The 14,180-nt window shown below is 40.2% G+C and overlaps 1 protein-coding gene across 1 annotated transcript; it reads left to right on the forward strand.

Moving 5' to 3' along the window:
• Positions 1-755: 755 nt before the first annotated feature.
• Positions 756-14,180, forward strand: LOC139456092 (small integral membrane protein 14-like). The gene is made up of 5 exons (XM_071237615.1): positions 756-903; positions 3,724-3,803; positions 6,321-6,369; positions 9,646-9,791; positions 10,784-14,180. The coding sequence occupies exons 2-5, from the start codon at positions 3,729-3,731 to the stop codon at positions 10,826-10,828; spliced, it is 315 nt and encodes a 104-aa protein (XP_071093716.1). The 5' UTR covers positions 756-903; positions 3,724-3,728; the 3' UTR covers positions 10,829-14,180.

A 14,180-nucleotide genomic window follows, 5' to 3' on the forward strand; every position in this document is an offset into this window, starting at 1 on the left:
CGTGTTTATCTGGAAATAATCCAGCGGATTATGTAGCTGGTAGGATCATTTTAACTTGATAGAATTTCTCTATAGTTTGTGCCACTATAATATTTCATAATGATATAAGAATACGCTCATCTTAAATGAGATTATGTTTATAGCATCATGGAATGTTTTAGCGAAAAGTCAACAGTTCAATTGACGTTTCATTGACATTGTGGAGCATTGGACATATTCAGTTTGTTCTAAGCCCGGCAAATGAATGAAATAAAAAATTACGAATAGAAAACAACAATATGTAGATTGTGATCTATACACGAGTACTGTGAATATTAAAAAAGAAATCGTAATGTTTCATTATTTTTTATCAATTAGATAAGTATTTTACAATTCCACACGACAAAACAGACATACCACTTAAACTGCTTTGTGGGTACGGACCCCTGGATTAGATATTGATCGAATGATAGTGGCAGTACGTAAAGTATACCAAATGTTTTCTCGATTGCATGGTGTGTGTATTTCTAAAGCTTTTGACAATTTGCGAAACACTCATTTGTTTACCATTAAACTCACGCATGAAATTTTATAATTGTCATAAGCACGCCATTCTTTATCGATTATTGGCGCATACCAATTTGAACAACGTGAAATGAATAGCTGATGAATGATGCAACTCTGAAATCTAACGTGTCAATCAAAAGAAACGGGACAACAGTCCCCAACACGGAAGCTTCACGTGGTACGTACTGTTAAGTTGATATAAACTCACATCCGGGCACTTGGCTTTGGACTGACGTGGCTTTGTTGATAGTGGGACGGGAATCGATTTGGTTGGCCAGCATCACAACATTTGACTCAGGACATCGGGCGGGGATTCTGCTACATTTCTATCAAACGGACAGTTTCGTCACACAGCAGGTAAACATTGTCGGTGTTGCTACTTCCCAAACTATGGGCCTTATTACCGTGTCGTCCATATGTCGTTAGGAAGCGGGGTGCGAATGTGGGTCACATGCACGCTCGCGACTGTTAATGCAGCTGTTTACAGCTGCGAGTTCGGATTGCAAAATAGGTTATCAAAAAGTAATAACGACTCTGTTTATATACAGCAGGCATGGCTTAGATATGACTGCGAATAAAAGTAGATTAAAGTTGCTATTATTTCGACGAGTATTAGATGGGCTGTTCGTGGAATGTCGTCTGCCTTGTTGAAGCCACGGCTGGCTTCCGGGCTGTTTATGACATACATGCACCAGTTGAAGTCGTGGGTTGATCTGAACGGAACATAAGAGAATTAGACGTCACGGCCCAGTAAGCTCACGACTTTGCGTGAGTCAAAATGGTTTCTTTGATGCGGTGATAACATAGGGAATCAGATTTTTACAATATTCTTGATTAAAGTCTGAATCAGCGTGGAACTAGATCTAGGTGTATCCTGAGTATTTTAATGAGGATGTTAAATTCACGTTCATAATGTCGTCATCTATACAAGATCACAATGACTGCATTTCAGACACGCACAGATGTCAATTTGGAATAGATCTATGTATATACCTTTCTTGCAACAAATCCAACTGTGCATTTGGGTTGGTTAGGCTTTAAAATCCTGGGTCCACATCTTGTGTTTTTGTGTGCCAAGAGAAATTTGTTATGTACTGAAAACAAATGTTAATATTCATCAAGAAATAGTTACTTAAGATCAGTATTTTGCAGAATGTTGTTCCCTTTTTTTATTGAAATTAAGACAGATCTTGGCCCTTAACATGATAGCATCTATGTTAAACATGGTAAAGGGGCTACATTCTAAACCACAACTAGGTCAAAATAGAAAAGGGACCCGTCGGATGATAAACGCAAGTAATATCAGTGAAGTGTGAGTAATATCAGTGACGTTTGAGTAACATTAATGAGATGGCTGGGGACAGACTGTCCGATAAACTCAGTAAAATAGCTTGATAGCCAATATATGTTTGTTTGTTGTTTCAAGCCACACTCCGCAATATTTCACAACAGTGGTCTTTAAAATAATCAAGTCTGTACCTGACAATCCAGTGATTGACATCACTGTGCAATGATATACACAATTGGGATACAATGACATGCCGCAACCAAGTCAGCGAATCTGATCGAACGATCCCGTTGGTCTCTTACCACGAGCAAGTGTATCTGAAGACCAATTCTAACCTGGGTCTTCACAGGGGATTGCCAATTTAATTTGTCCAGGGATTATTATGCTGTTTTATGTGAACATGGTGAAAGCCAGTTTGTTCCAGATTTGTAGAATACTTGAAAATAGATGGCCAAAATATATATCATCATGATCATGTCCATTGTGAACTGTGTGGACATTATTTCGGACATGGTGTTGCAGTGAGGAAGTACTTGTACACCTGGAATTGTTATCTGTTGGCTGGGGAGACTACAATGCATGGTCAGGTTTACTGTAGAGTTAAAACTTCTGTTAACATTAATCATGCAGACAGATATACACAATAGAGGGAGCAAGATATCAATGTTCAGAGTGTAGTAAGTTGAGTGTGCACTTTAAAAGTGTGTGTGTGAGTTGGGTTTAACGCCACTTTTAACATTATTCCAGTTATATCATGGCGTGGGAGGAAAGCCCGGAGTGATGCACGTCTCAGACGTTTACCACTTCGGTGAAACCCACAAGCACGGGTATGGTGCTGACAAACCTAGAAACATAATCGGGGCGAACCGGAATTCGAACCCACAATCATAGGTTTCTGGCGTGCCCAAGGGACCACTTTATAAGTAATGTTAGAGAGTCACTTTGCACATGTGTTCCATGATGAATTACACATACTTGTGGCTGTGTAGAATCACAATAAGATGTGCTAATTATGCTTGTCATTTCTGTGTCCGATGTATGAGCATGATGAGGTGACTTTTGGACCTGGTGATCAGTGATTTGGTTAATGGCATGTCATTTGTACCCCATCAGCTGCTCACTGGATTGTCTGGTCAAGACTTGATTATTTACTCGCTCCTGTCATATAGCTGGAATATGCTGTTAAACAGATACACACGCTGTATCTGTTTAATAGGGCTCTAACAATTCACAGATACCAGTGACATCATCGATACTTGAATTGTCAGTTTGTGAGATCACGATATACTATAAATAATTGAACTAATAGAGTTACCTCCCATATAGCAGAAGTAGGGCCACCTGTAATCATGGCAGAACACAAAGACGTGGTAGCTGAGGACGAGTCGACTGTTACATTTAATAACCATACCTTCATTTAAAACTGTTTTGTTCTTGTGGTTTTCTTTGTTAAAGTTTTTGAGATAACAATAAATGTTTGAAGAAAGAGGTTTTGAAGCTGTACTTCAGTGATTTCATCATTTCTTACTCTTTGATGTGGTGTATCGTGGTACTACACAGACTTGTAGTATCGTCAGTCTGTATTATGATACAAATCATATTGCAAAGTACCAGGTGATACTCAGCTCTACTGTTTAAGATGCACAGTAAATTGGGTGAAAATCTAATAACTGATATATATTGTTGTTGCCTTAACATGCTTAAGGACCCAGTCGTGAGTACCAGTGAATTGTTTGTAGCCTGACCAATCATGGTATAACTACAAAACCTTATCATTGTATTGTACACTCAGCAGTGTATTGCAGGGGATATGATGCCATAACTCCATACCTGGTAGCAATAGAAGCTTCAGTCCTGTTTATTGAGAATAAAACTGTTGTATGTTCCAGACAAGATGGCCGATGGAGGTTTTGACCCGTGTGAGTGTATATGGAACCACGAGAACGCTATGCAAAGACTCATAAACTTGGTAAGTCAACCTGCGCTTATATTGTGGTGAGATTTCATCATGGTTGTTTTGGCGGCATTTCATTTTTTCATTTTTCTACTTCTCGACAACTGCTTTATGGATAGAGCTGAAACAGTTTGCAGTTGTTCCTCACCATAAGGAAGTAATAACAATGGTTGAGGGATGTTGATTGTCTCCTTCCAAAGCAAATTTAAAGTAATTTGATGTATGCCATTACAAATATCTTAAACATGCAATTTAGCTACAGAACTGCTTGCTACATTTAAAGTACCCAGACTAAAGCATGTAAAACATGTAGGTTTCAGCCTTGTCAAATAATTTGAAAATGTTGGAAAGACTAGTGACAAAATCCTGAAAGATGATGATGATGAGGCTGTATATACTGAACCAGAAAAAGTTAGGAATCATGAATATTTTGGGGATACTTTTGTGAAATTGTTTGATCAGTTTTCCCCAAAAAATATTCATGATCCTTTTTTCCTCAGTGTCCATCCTGTGTCCAAATTAAGACGGAGAGCAGTGGAATTCTTGTCATAAACCTCATGTTAAAAATCAAAGGATTTAGTGGTCCTCAGATGAAAGTACTACAGCAAGAAACCTGATAAAACAGGACCTCTTTCTCTCTCACATTGATCAGCACAAATGATTGTTGAGAAGATAATATCCTGCCAGCGTGTAAATGCATGTGTCACTGGTACAGCGTGTACCATTACGTGTCTGTGTGGTGGCATCAGCAGGGGAAGGTGAGATTCCGCCATCTGCCTCTCCTGTTGGTAGATCGCTGTTAACAGCTGACATATGGCTGTCATAAATCAATAAATACCACGATAATAACGCTCAGTTGTATGTGCTGATTATTGATTGTTGATGATAGATAGGATATCTTTTGATATTTGTATTGTGCTTTTAGTGTTTCTGAAAAACAAATGCGAATATCAATACAAGTATAAGTTACCGATAAGGTTGTAGAATTGTTTGAACAAGAAAAGGTCAGATGGCCGATCGAATCCAGCTTGCTGATCATCTGATGCAAATAGATATAGACATTGGTTAACACGGTAAAGCAGGTAACCATGGTAACAATACGCAGGGGTGAGAATCTTCCGCAGATGCTCAAATTTACCTGAATTTTAGCGACCACAAATTGGTTAAAATCCCATGCCCCCCCCAAACATCCAAACACCTCCAAATTATGGACCACGCGCCATTGCAAAGAAGTTTCAACTGAAAAGGAAAATATCCATTCTCATCACGAATACAGAATGAGCGAGTTAAACTGCTTCATCGGCAGGCTAATGTCTCAATACGTTAACCTTGGGCTGCTTAACAAATAAATGTTTGTCAGGCATGATTGTGAGTGTGAGTGAGTAAGTTTGGTTTTACGCCGCTTTTAGCAATATTCCAGCAATATCACGGTGGGGGGACACCAGAAATGGGCTTCACGCATTGTACCCATGTCGGGATTCGAACCCGGGTCTTCGGCGTGACAAGCGAGCGCTTTAACCACTGGGCTACCCGACCGCCCCCATGATTCTGAGAAGGGTGGTAGTATCTTTTATTTTGTCCCCACAGAGAATGTCAACAAACACAGCCAGGCACGCACTGAACTCATCTCTTTGTTAGTGTCAGTGTTGTATGTGTTCATTTTCGATTATGATGCGGAAATCTGAAAAATATTCTTTTATTGGCAAGAAAAATGTCTCACTTGATTTGAAATGACGAACCTATGTGATCAGGAAATATGTCTTTTCCCCCCTTAATGTTAATTGTTAATAGTTGTGTAAGTATATACATGTCTACAATTGTTTGTTCCATGTTGCAGCCATTCTGGAGCTAATAATCATAATTTCATTTCACCAAATTACGTTTGACTCCTCACCCCCCAAACCTGTCTCTCCATGCTACAAACTAAGCATAAATGTCATGACTGGTTTCACTGCATTTGAGGAATAAGAAATATATGAAATGTTTATTTTCTTACATGGTTAACCACTAATCCACTCCTGAAGATCAGGGTTAGAATAGGTCTTCAGCAACCCATGCTTGTTGTAAGGGGTTGACTAGCGGGATCGGGTGGTCAGGCTCATTGACTTGGTTGATGAATGTCATCATATCCCAATTGCTTGGATCGATACTCATCATATCAACCACTGGACTGTATGGTTCGAACTCAGTTATTCACTGACCGCCGTCACGTTGCTGGAATATTGCCGAGTATGGCATAAAACAAAAAAACCCTTCCAATCAGGATTTTCGCAAAAATAAAGGTTAATGATAACCATGATGAAATTGTAGCATGGTGTGGCGTCATCCCACAAATGATGTCTTTGCCCTGTCAGCTGCTGACAGATCAACGCCTTTAGTCATGTGGACAAGGTGTTGTGCTTCCAATCAGAAGATCTATGGTTTGAATCCCTGCTGTGGACTCGAGATTCTTTTGTCCAGTACAAAGTATGAAATGTCTGGCCAATGGGATCATGATGATGATGTTTAAACCTTTCTGTTCAACTGTTTCAGCTACGGAACTCCCAGTCTTACTGCGCCGACAACAACTGTGTCCAGGATTGTAAGTACTGTTCCCTTATGTCATCATTTTCCTCTCACAAAGTCAACCTCATTACAGTTTTCCTTGGCTATTATTGGCCGACCTAGTTTCAGTTTCCCCCCTGTCAAGGCCAACTTCATTTCACTAGTTTCTCCCAGTTTAAGCCCACCTTATTTCACCAATTCCACTGTGTAGGCCCACCTTATTTCACCAATTCCACTGTGTAGGCCCACCTTATTTCACCAATTCCACTGTGTAGGCCCACCTTATTTCACCAATTCCACTGTGTAGGCCCATCTTATTTCACCAATTCCACTGTGTAGGCCCATCTTATTTCACCAATTCCACTGTGTAGGCCCACCTTATTTCACCAATTCCCCTGTGTAGGCCCACCTTATTTCACCAATGCCTCTTTGTAGGCCAACCTTATTTCACCAATTCCACTGTGAAGGCCATCGTTACTTCACCAATTCCCCTGTGTAGGCCAACCTTATTTCACCAATTCCCCTGTGTAGGCCCACCATATTTCACCAATTCCACTGTGTAGGCCCACCTTATTTCAACAATGCCTCTGTGTAGGCCAACCTTATTTCACCAATTCCTCCTGTGAAGGCCATTGTCATTTCACCAATTTCCACCATGGAGACCATCTATATTTCACCAATTCCGCCAGTGGAGACCATCCCTATTTCACCAATTCCCGGCCATGGAGACCAATCCTATTTCACCAATTTCCACCATGGAGACCATCCCTATTTCACCAATTTCCACCATGGAGACCAATCCTATTTCACCAATTTTCACCATGGAGACCATCCGTATTTCACCAATTCCTCCCATGAACGCCATCCGTATTTCACCAGTCCCCCACCCCCCAGAGGCCATCGTTATTTCAGCAGTTGCATCCCAGATTGTTTGTGTGATTTTGTGCTACTCATACTTGGAGACCAAAAAGGACCAAAATTAGTTTTTGACCCAAAGAATATTTTTTAACCTTCATGTAACCATGATGACATGAAACACTGTGATAGTTCCCCTTCATCTTGATCTGTGTCCAGTTCTGATTGTGGAGACCATGCTGATTTGAACAGAATGAATAAATTATTTTCTTTTCATAAAACATGTTAAGTGTACATGGTTTAGGTGTAGAAGTCAGGAGTGTTTGTCTTGGAATGCAAGCTCAGCACTCTATCTCCATGACAATGGTGACAACCTCGTCACCATGACAACTCAGTTCTTGAGGCGTACTGCTTCTATGTAAAGTAGTGGTGTATCCAGGTATCCCGGCACATGCATAATGTACAACGTCCACAATTGTCTGCTTGTGTTCAAAAGACCAATACGGTACTCAAGTTAACAGTGCATGGAAGAATTATTAATGGCAAATCAATGAATGATATACATGTATATCCTAGTATCTGTTGTAGGAAGGTTTGTGTACATTTTCATGTGCATAATTTCATGGATTCATGAATTCATTGCAGTGTAGGAAATTTTACAAGAATGTGAGACTGTGTCTGGCCCGTTGCTATGTCCACATACTCCAGGGGAGATTGAGTTTGGCCCGTTGCTATGTCCACACACTCCAGGGGAGATTGAGTTTGGCCCGTTGCTATGTCCACATACTCCAGGGGAGATTGAGTTTGGCCCGTTGCTATGTCCACATACTCCAGGGGAGACTGAGTCTGGCCCGTTGCTATGTCCACATACTCCAGGGGAGACTGAGTTTGGCCCGTTGCTACGTCCACATACTCCAGGGAAGACTGAGTCTGGCCCGTCTGGCCCGTTGCTACGTCCACATACTCCAGGGGAGACTGAGTCTGGCCTGTTGCTATGTCCACATACTCCAGGGGAGACTGAGTCTGGCCCGTTGCTATGTCCACATACTCCAGGGGAAACTGAGTCTGGCCCGTCTGGCCTGTTGCTATGTCCACATACTCCAGGGGAAACTGAGTCTGGCCCGTCTGGCCTGTTGCTATGTCCACATACTCCAGGGGAGACTGAGTCTGGCCCGTTGCTATGTCCACATACTCCAGGGGAGACTGAGTCTGGCCCGTCTGGACCGTTGCTACGTCCACATACTCCAGGGGAGACTGAGTCTGGCCCGTTGCTATGTCCACATACTCCAGGGGAGACTGAGTTTGGCCCGTTGCTACGTCCACATACTCCAGGGGAGACTGAGTTTGGCCCGTTGCTACGTCCACATACTCCAGGGGAGACTGAGTCTGGCCCGTTGCTACGTCCACATACTCCAGGGAAGACTGAGTCTGGCCTGTTGCTACGTCCACATACTCAAGGGGAAACTGAGTCTGGCCCGTCTGGCCTGTTGCTATGTTCACATACTCCAGGGGAGACTGAGTTTGGCCCGTTGCTATGTCCACATACTCCAGGGGAGATTGAGTTTGGCCCGTTGCTATGTCCACATACTCCAGGGGAGATTGAGTTTGGCCCGTTGCTATGTCCACATACTCCAGGGGAAACTGAGTCTGGCCCGTCTGGCCTGTTGCTATGTCCATATACTCCAGGGGAGACTGAGTCTGGCCCGTTGCTATGTCCACATACTCCAGGGGAGCTGATCAGAGGCCCCAGTCCTCTGGGTTGTCTTCAGGCTTGACAACACATGGTTCACTTAGCAGGCACACACTGCATTAAGTATCACAACGTCGGGCAAAGCACAACAACTAATATATTGAATTCCATTTAATCTATCATGTTGTAAGGAATCAGGTTCCACATTAGTATTTGGTTATCAATGTTTGATGAATATTGTGAATAATTTATGAATGGAGTCGAACAATGAAATTACGTTCGAGTTCCCCAGGTGGTGCATATTGCATGTGTTATATAGACACACAGCAGCAAAAAGTGCAAGACGCTGCATTTATGCTATCTTCGTGTCAGAGACAAAGGCGTTAACTGACTAAAGGAGTCCAGTTTCCACCCTTGCCAAACTGGGCTGGAATTGCTTGAACAAGACAAAAATGTTTCAGTCAGCTTTACTTAGATCTAATTTTTAGCAAAATTGAAGCATTTAGAACGAGTTGAATATTATAGCCTTCAAATGCCACTTGTCAATTAGGAGTACCATACCATAGAACTATGAATTTTACTTTTGTAATCTAGGGTTAGAGGACTGGCTTGAATTTTGAAGGCTGTGACAATATCCCACCATCCATAGCAATATATCCCATCACAATTCTATCTTGCAATATTCAACCATGGTATTATTGTTGTTTGAATATGGCTAAGAGCCGGGTTAAAATCCCTCACTCACTCATGATGATACTGTTACTTCAGTGCCGGGCCCCAACTCTGCCCCCGATGGCGGCTATGGCACCATGATGATGATGATGGTTGGCTGGCTTGTGGTTGCCACGGCGCTGTACCTCCTCCGTCCACAGAGTCTCCGTAACCAAGGTGATGGGAAACCAGCCAGAAATAATGTAAGTTATGCACTGATTCCACAAGTCCTATTTATTCCACACAAGTTGTGGACACATCTTTGAGGAACCATTAGGAAAGAAATAAGTAGCTGACAATATGATCGAGTTCGATTCAGATTTCTGCTCTAAGGTTGAAAATTTTGGATTTTTATTTTAAGATTTCAGTGACAGGTTGAAGTCTTAATAATTCTCTCAAAAAGATATTCTAAAAAATAAAGCAGATAAGGCAGTGGTAAGATCTGTATGATCGAGGACAGTAATGTGGGCTCTGTTTCACAAAGAGATCTTAGCAATACGATCGCAACTCCTATACTTTAACATAGACTTACGACAGTAAGAGAGCTGTGATCACTTCATCAAATTTTTGTTAAATGTCATGAAAACTTTTTGACGATAAATATTTCAGAGCAGGTTCGGCTAGCTGTAGACACATGTTCGTAGTGGCTATTTTTAGTAGTGAACTTGAAACGCAAATTACAACACATTTTGCAGTATTTGACTGACAAAAACGCTTGGGAATCATTAAATGAGAAGTAATTAATTTTTTAGCAAGTGTATCATCTTCAAGTCTTTGAAAGACATTTAGAAGTGATACACATAAGGAAGAGAATTTATGGATGTCAACTTCTGTATTATGAGGAACACAATGTTTCGGGGTATATTCTTACTCCTTCATCAGGTGAATGAATGCTATGAGGCAGAGAACATATATATGTACATGTTAGAACAACAAAAGTAATAAGATAACAAAAGGTGGAAACTTAACAAGGGAAGCCAACAGATAATTGATGCTGATAAGTGACTAGCAGTATAGTCATGTATTGAAACAGTGAATAATGTCTTGTGTATTGTATTGTAGCATGAAACCCAAGATGCACCAATGTATTATTTCACCCCTATGCTTCAACCACTGGCTTGCCGGTTCCATTGTCTTAATATTGCTGGAATATTATGTTCACTCACTCTTCATACCCATCTGATCTTTGTTTCAGGATTACGGCGGCAGCCCCCCACCTCCCACCCCTCCAGTTCACTAGTCAACTCACCCGGACCACGCCCCCTGAATCCCCAACATCTGATGGACATGAATATCGATAACCAATTGCTGAAGACCATTCTTACTGGATGTAGACATTTGGTGGTGGTGACCATTGCAATAACTTGTTGGACGACTGTGGACTGCTGGATGTCCCCATGGGGAAGGTCGTCCACATCCTTACCTACCCTCATCTGTGATGGACTCTTCTGTGTGATTCGGTCTTCAACACATTATTCCTCAAAAAGTTAGCAAAGTTCAAGCTGGCATCACTGTGAAGTAAACAAGCACTAAACTTGACAAACTGTTTGAAAATATGGAGTCCTCTTTCAAACAATGTTATGTTACCGTAATACAGGTAATAAAGTATATTCTCAGCTTCAAGTTTATGATGACCACAGGCTATTTTATTTCATACGTACACCGGATGCAGGGTCAGCCTATTTTGTCTTCACACTCTGTGCTTGGTGAATCTATTGTGAATCGTATTGGGGACGAGCTTGCGCCACTAGAACAGCAGCATGTTATTATTTTGGTGATTGGTGGTGCATAATGTTAATTGTTAACGCATTCAAAGATTATAAGCTAAGGCCACAATAAGTTAATTATTTGTTTGGTTTATTTTATGTCCAATTTAGGAAATGGGCATAAAATAAATAATTTAGACACACTTTTGTCATGGCAACACTTATGGGTCACCTGCCCAACTGTCTTGTTGGGTTTTAAAATTATTTCAAATAATGGTTAACATGAACCACGAGACGGAAATGAGCTGCAGAGTTGTTGTATATGACCAAAGTTGTCTCCCCTGATGGATGTGGAGGGGCAGATAATCCACTTGTTGTGGCCTTGGTTGTTATTAGTGGTTGTTACCCTGCCATTGTATGTTGATCAAACCCAATAGTAGAAGACTTAGAAGTGACTGTAGGACTTATCACAGTAAAAATCTTATAACCAATTCATTCAAAGGGTTAAATAATACAGTGTTTGTGCAATGCCCAGTGGTTGCTATGGTGACACTGATAACGTCTGTATAAATGAATGTCTGTCATGGACATTGGACACTCAGACTGCTTTCTTCATGGACTCTAATAATAATAAATTCATGCAAGCTTAGAAAATTTGGACAAAAACATATCACAATCTGTCATTGTAAGATTCTTGTTGGATATGTTGATTGCATCCTTTGGCATTTCTTTTAGGGTTCCTCAAAACTTAATAATTTTATCACTGATTTGGTTGTTACTTCACAAGTAGCTTTTGGGGGGATTCAAGGACAGAATAGGTCCTGTATAACCTTTGTAGACAACAATGCTACTAAGGAAGTGGACCATTCCTCTTGGTCTGGAATTAGTAGTCAAGAAATAAGCATGATTGAGCAAGCATTACAGTATTTGCCATAATAAGCGAGCTTACAAAATTGACAAAGGGAGGAGGCGCTTGTTAAAACCAACAGTTAAATTTCTTTTCAGAGCTTGAACGTTAAAGAACTAACTTAATTCAAACCTAACTGTTTTCGTAAAGTTATAATGTACTCCTTCCGTGCTGCAGTTTTCTGTAGCAAGAGTGTACATAAATATACACAAGAAGATACATAGATCATGTATATTTTCTATCTTGTACGGGATCGCTTGTAGAGATCACTTGAAGATTGGTGTAGCAATTGGTCTGGGGGCACCTGCTTGAGCAGGCTGCGTAATACCTCAACTGTGGAATCAAGGAAACAAGTTTTACGTAGTGGATTTGTGTGTTAAGGCCCTATAACAGTCACCCCTCTGTTTTCAACTGTCGATTGTGAATTCAATCCTAGACATCTACTATACTTGTGTTTGTAAAAGAAAAGTATGTGATACAATCAGTTATAATTCTGTTTTCTAGACAGTTGGTCGGCATTTTGGAAAATGGCTTTTGAATATGTTGTAATTGGATGGGCACAATTAACCATTCAATTGAGAGCGAGGCTTGAAATAGTTTTTGATTTGTTATGTTTTCATAGGATACCGGTATTTTGAATTATTGCTTAAAGATCTGATTGACCCTGGTTTTGTATATAACAAATGTATGTGATGGTAATTTGTGTTATCAACAAAGCACAGTTTCAATTAATTTGTAAAGACGAAGAAACCCCAAATGGTGTTACAATATTTTCTTTCATACTATTGTGATAGTTTGTAAAACATTGAAAATTAAATTACTAAAAATATTTTGACAAAAGATGTCAAGAGATAAAGCTATTTTTGCAGATATTATTGTTCCTTGTTATTTTATTTTATTTATAGTGTACGATTTGCATCTCATGTACATATGAAATATGTATATATACGTTTTTCTCGTACATCTTCTGAAATCAAAGTGTTCATGACAAACATGACAATTTACAGAAAAATATTTGTGATATCCTTTGCTTGTTAGCATCCAGAGTATGGTCTTGTGCGCAATAGAGCACAGCCCTGAAACTTAATTTTCAATTTAGAGGCCATTGTGGTACACTGCCTGATCTACCGGTACACAGTCTCACCAATTCCACCATTTTTATGATTGAATTCATGACTAAATGATGACATATGATTATGATGATGATGATGATTATACTTGAATGTTTTTTTATGAGATATTTGTAATTTTTCAACATTTTTCATATTGGGAATTCCAGGGATCATCAAAAAGGTTTTGGTTACCATAGTCACTGGTGAAAATATTTTGGGTGTAACCTGGTTGTGAATCTGGTCAAAGAATTTAGAGTTCAGGATATTTTTTAGAGAAACAAATAATTGCATGTATACCTGCATTTCAAAACTACCAACTCTTCACTTGAACATTATGAAATGTATTGCATCATTAGACCACTGTTGCTTCTTATTCCCTGGTAAATAGACACATTAACACCGGAGTTCGGAGTGAAATCGCCTGGATTATTACATTAAAGGATTAACAAATCAGGAGTAGGAAATCATTTCCTATTGGCGATCACCACAAGATTATCCTTAAGACAGGTTTGAGACTCCAGTTTCACAATATATGCTTCGTTTGAATCTGAACATGTGGAGATCAGTTTTGCGTGAACCAGGTATAAATATGACTGTTCCTTATCAGGTAGAGATTGTAATCATTGAGGACTCTTTTGAGTGCAGGAATGATTACCCGAGCTCTATGTCGACTAAATTGACACAAATTGTGAAGGCACATCTCGGTTCATTGCGTTACCTCTCGCACAGCGTCCTACTGAGGACTGTAAATATTCCTACTGTTCGTCTTTCGTATTGTCACTGTGGTGGCACTCTCGTTGGCAGTTGATTGCATGACAGTTGATGAAATATTTCTTAATTACTGAATGACGTACTTATTCTCGTGAA

Source organism: Haliotis cracherodii, unplaced genomic scaffold (genome assembly GCF_022045235.1).
Source record: "Haliotis cracherodii isolate W230 unplaced genomic scaffold, xgHalCrac1.p SCAF_11, whole genome shotgun sequence".
Classification (NCBI taxonomy): Eukaryota; Metazoa; Mollusca; class Gastropoda; order Lepetellida; family Haliotidae; genus Haliotis; species Haliotis cracherodii.

Bases quoted from the DNA above. Each gene is read 5' to 3' on its own strand.
- LOC139456092 (XM_071237615.1), top strand. From the start codon at position 3,729: ATGGCCGATGGAGGTTTTGACCCGTGTGAGTGTATATGGAACCACGAG. The intron at 6,370-9,645 runs GTAAGTACTGTT...CTGTTACTTCAG, and splicing joins CAACAACTGTGTCCAGGATT to TGCCGGGCCCCAACTCTGCC. The intron at 9,792-10,783 runs GTAAGTTATGCA...TCTTTGTTTCAG, and splicing joins GGAAACCAGCCAGAAATAAT to GATTACGGCGGCAGCCCCCC.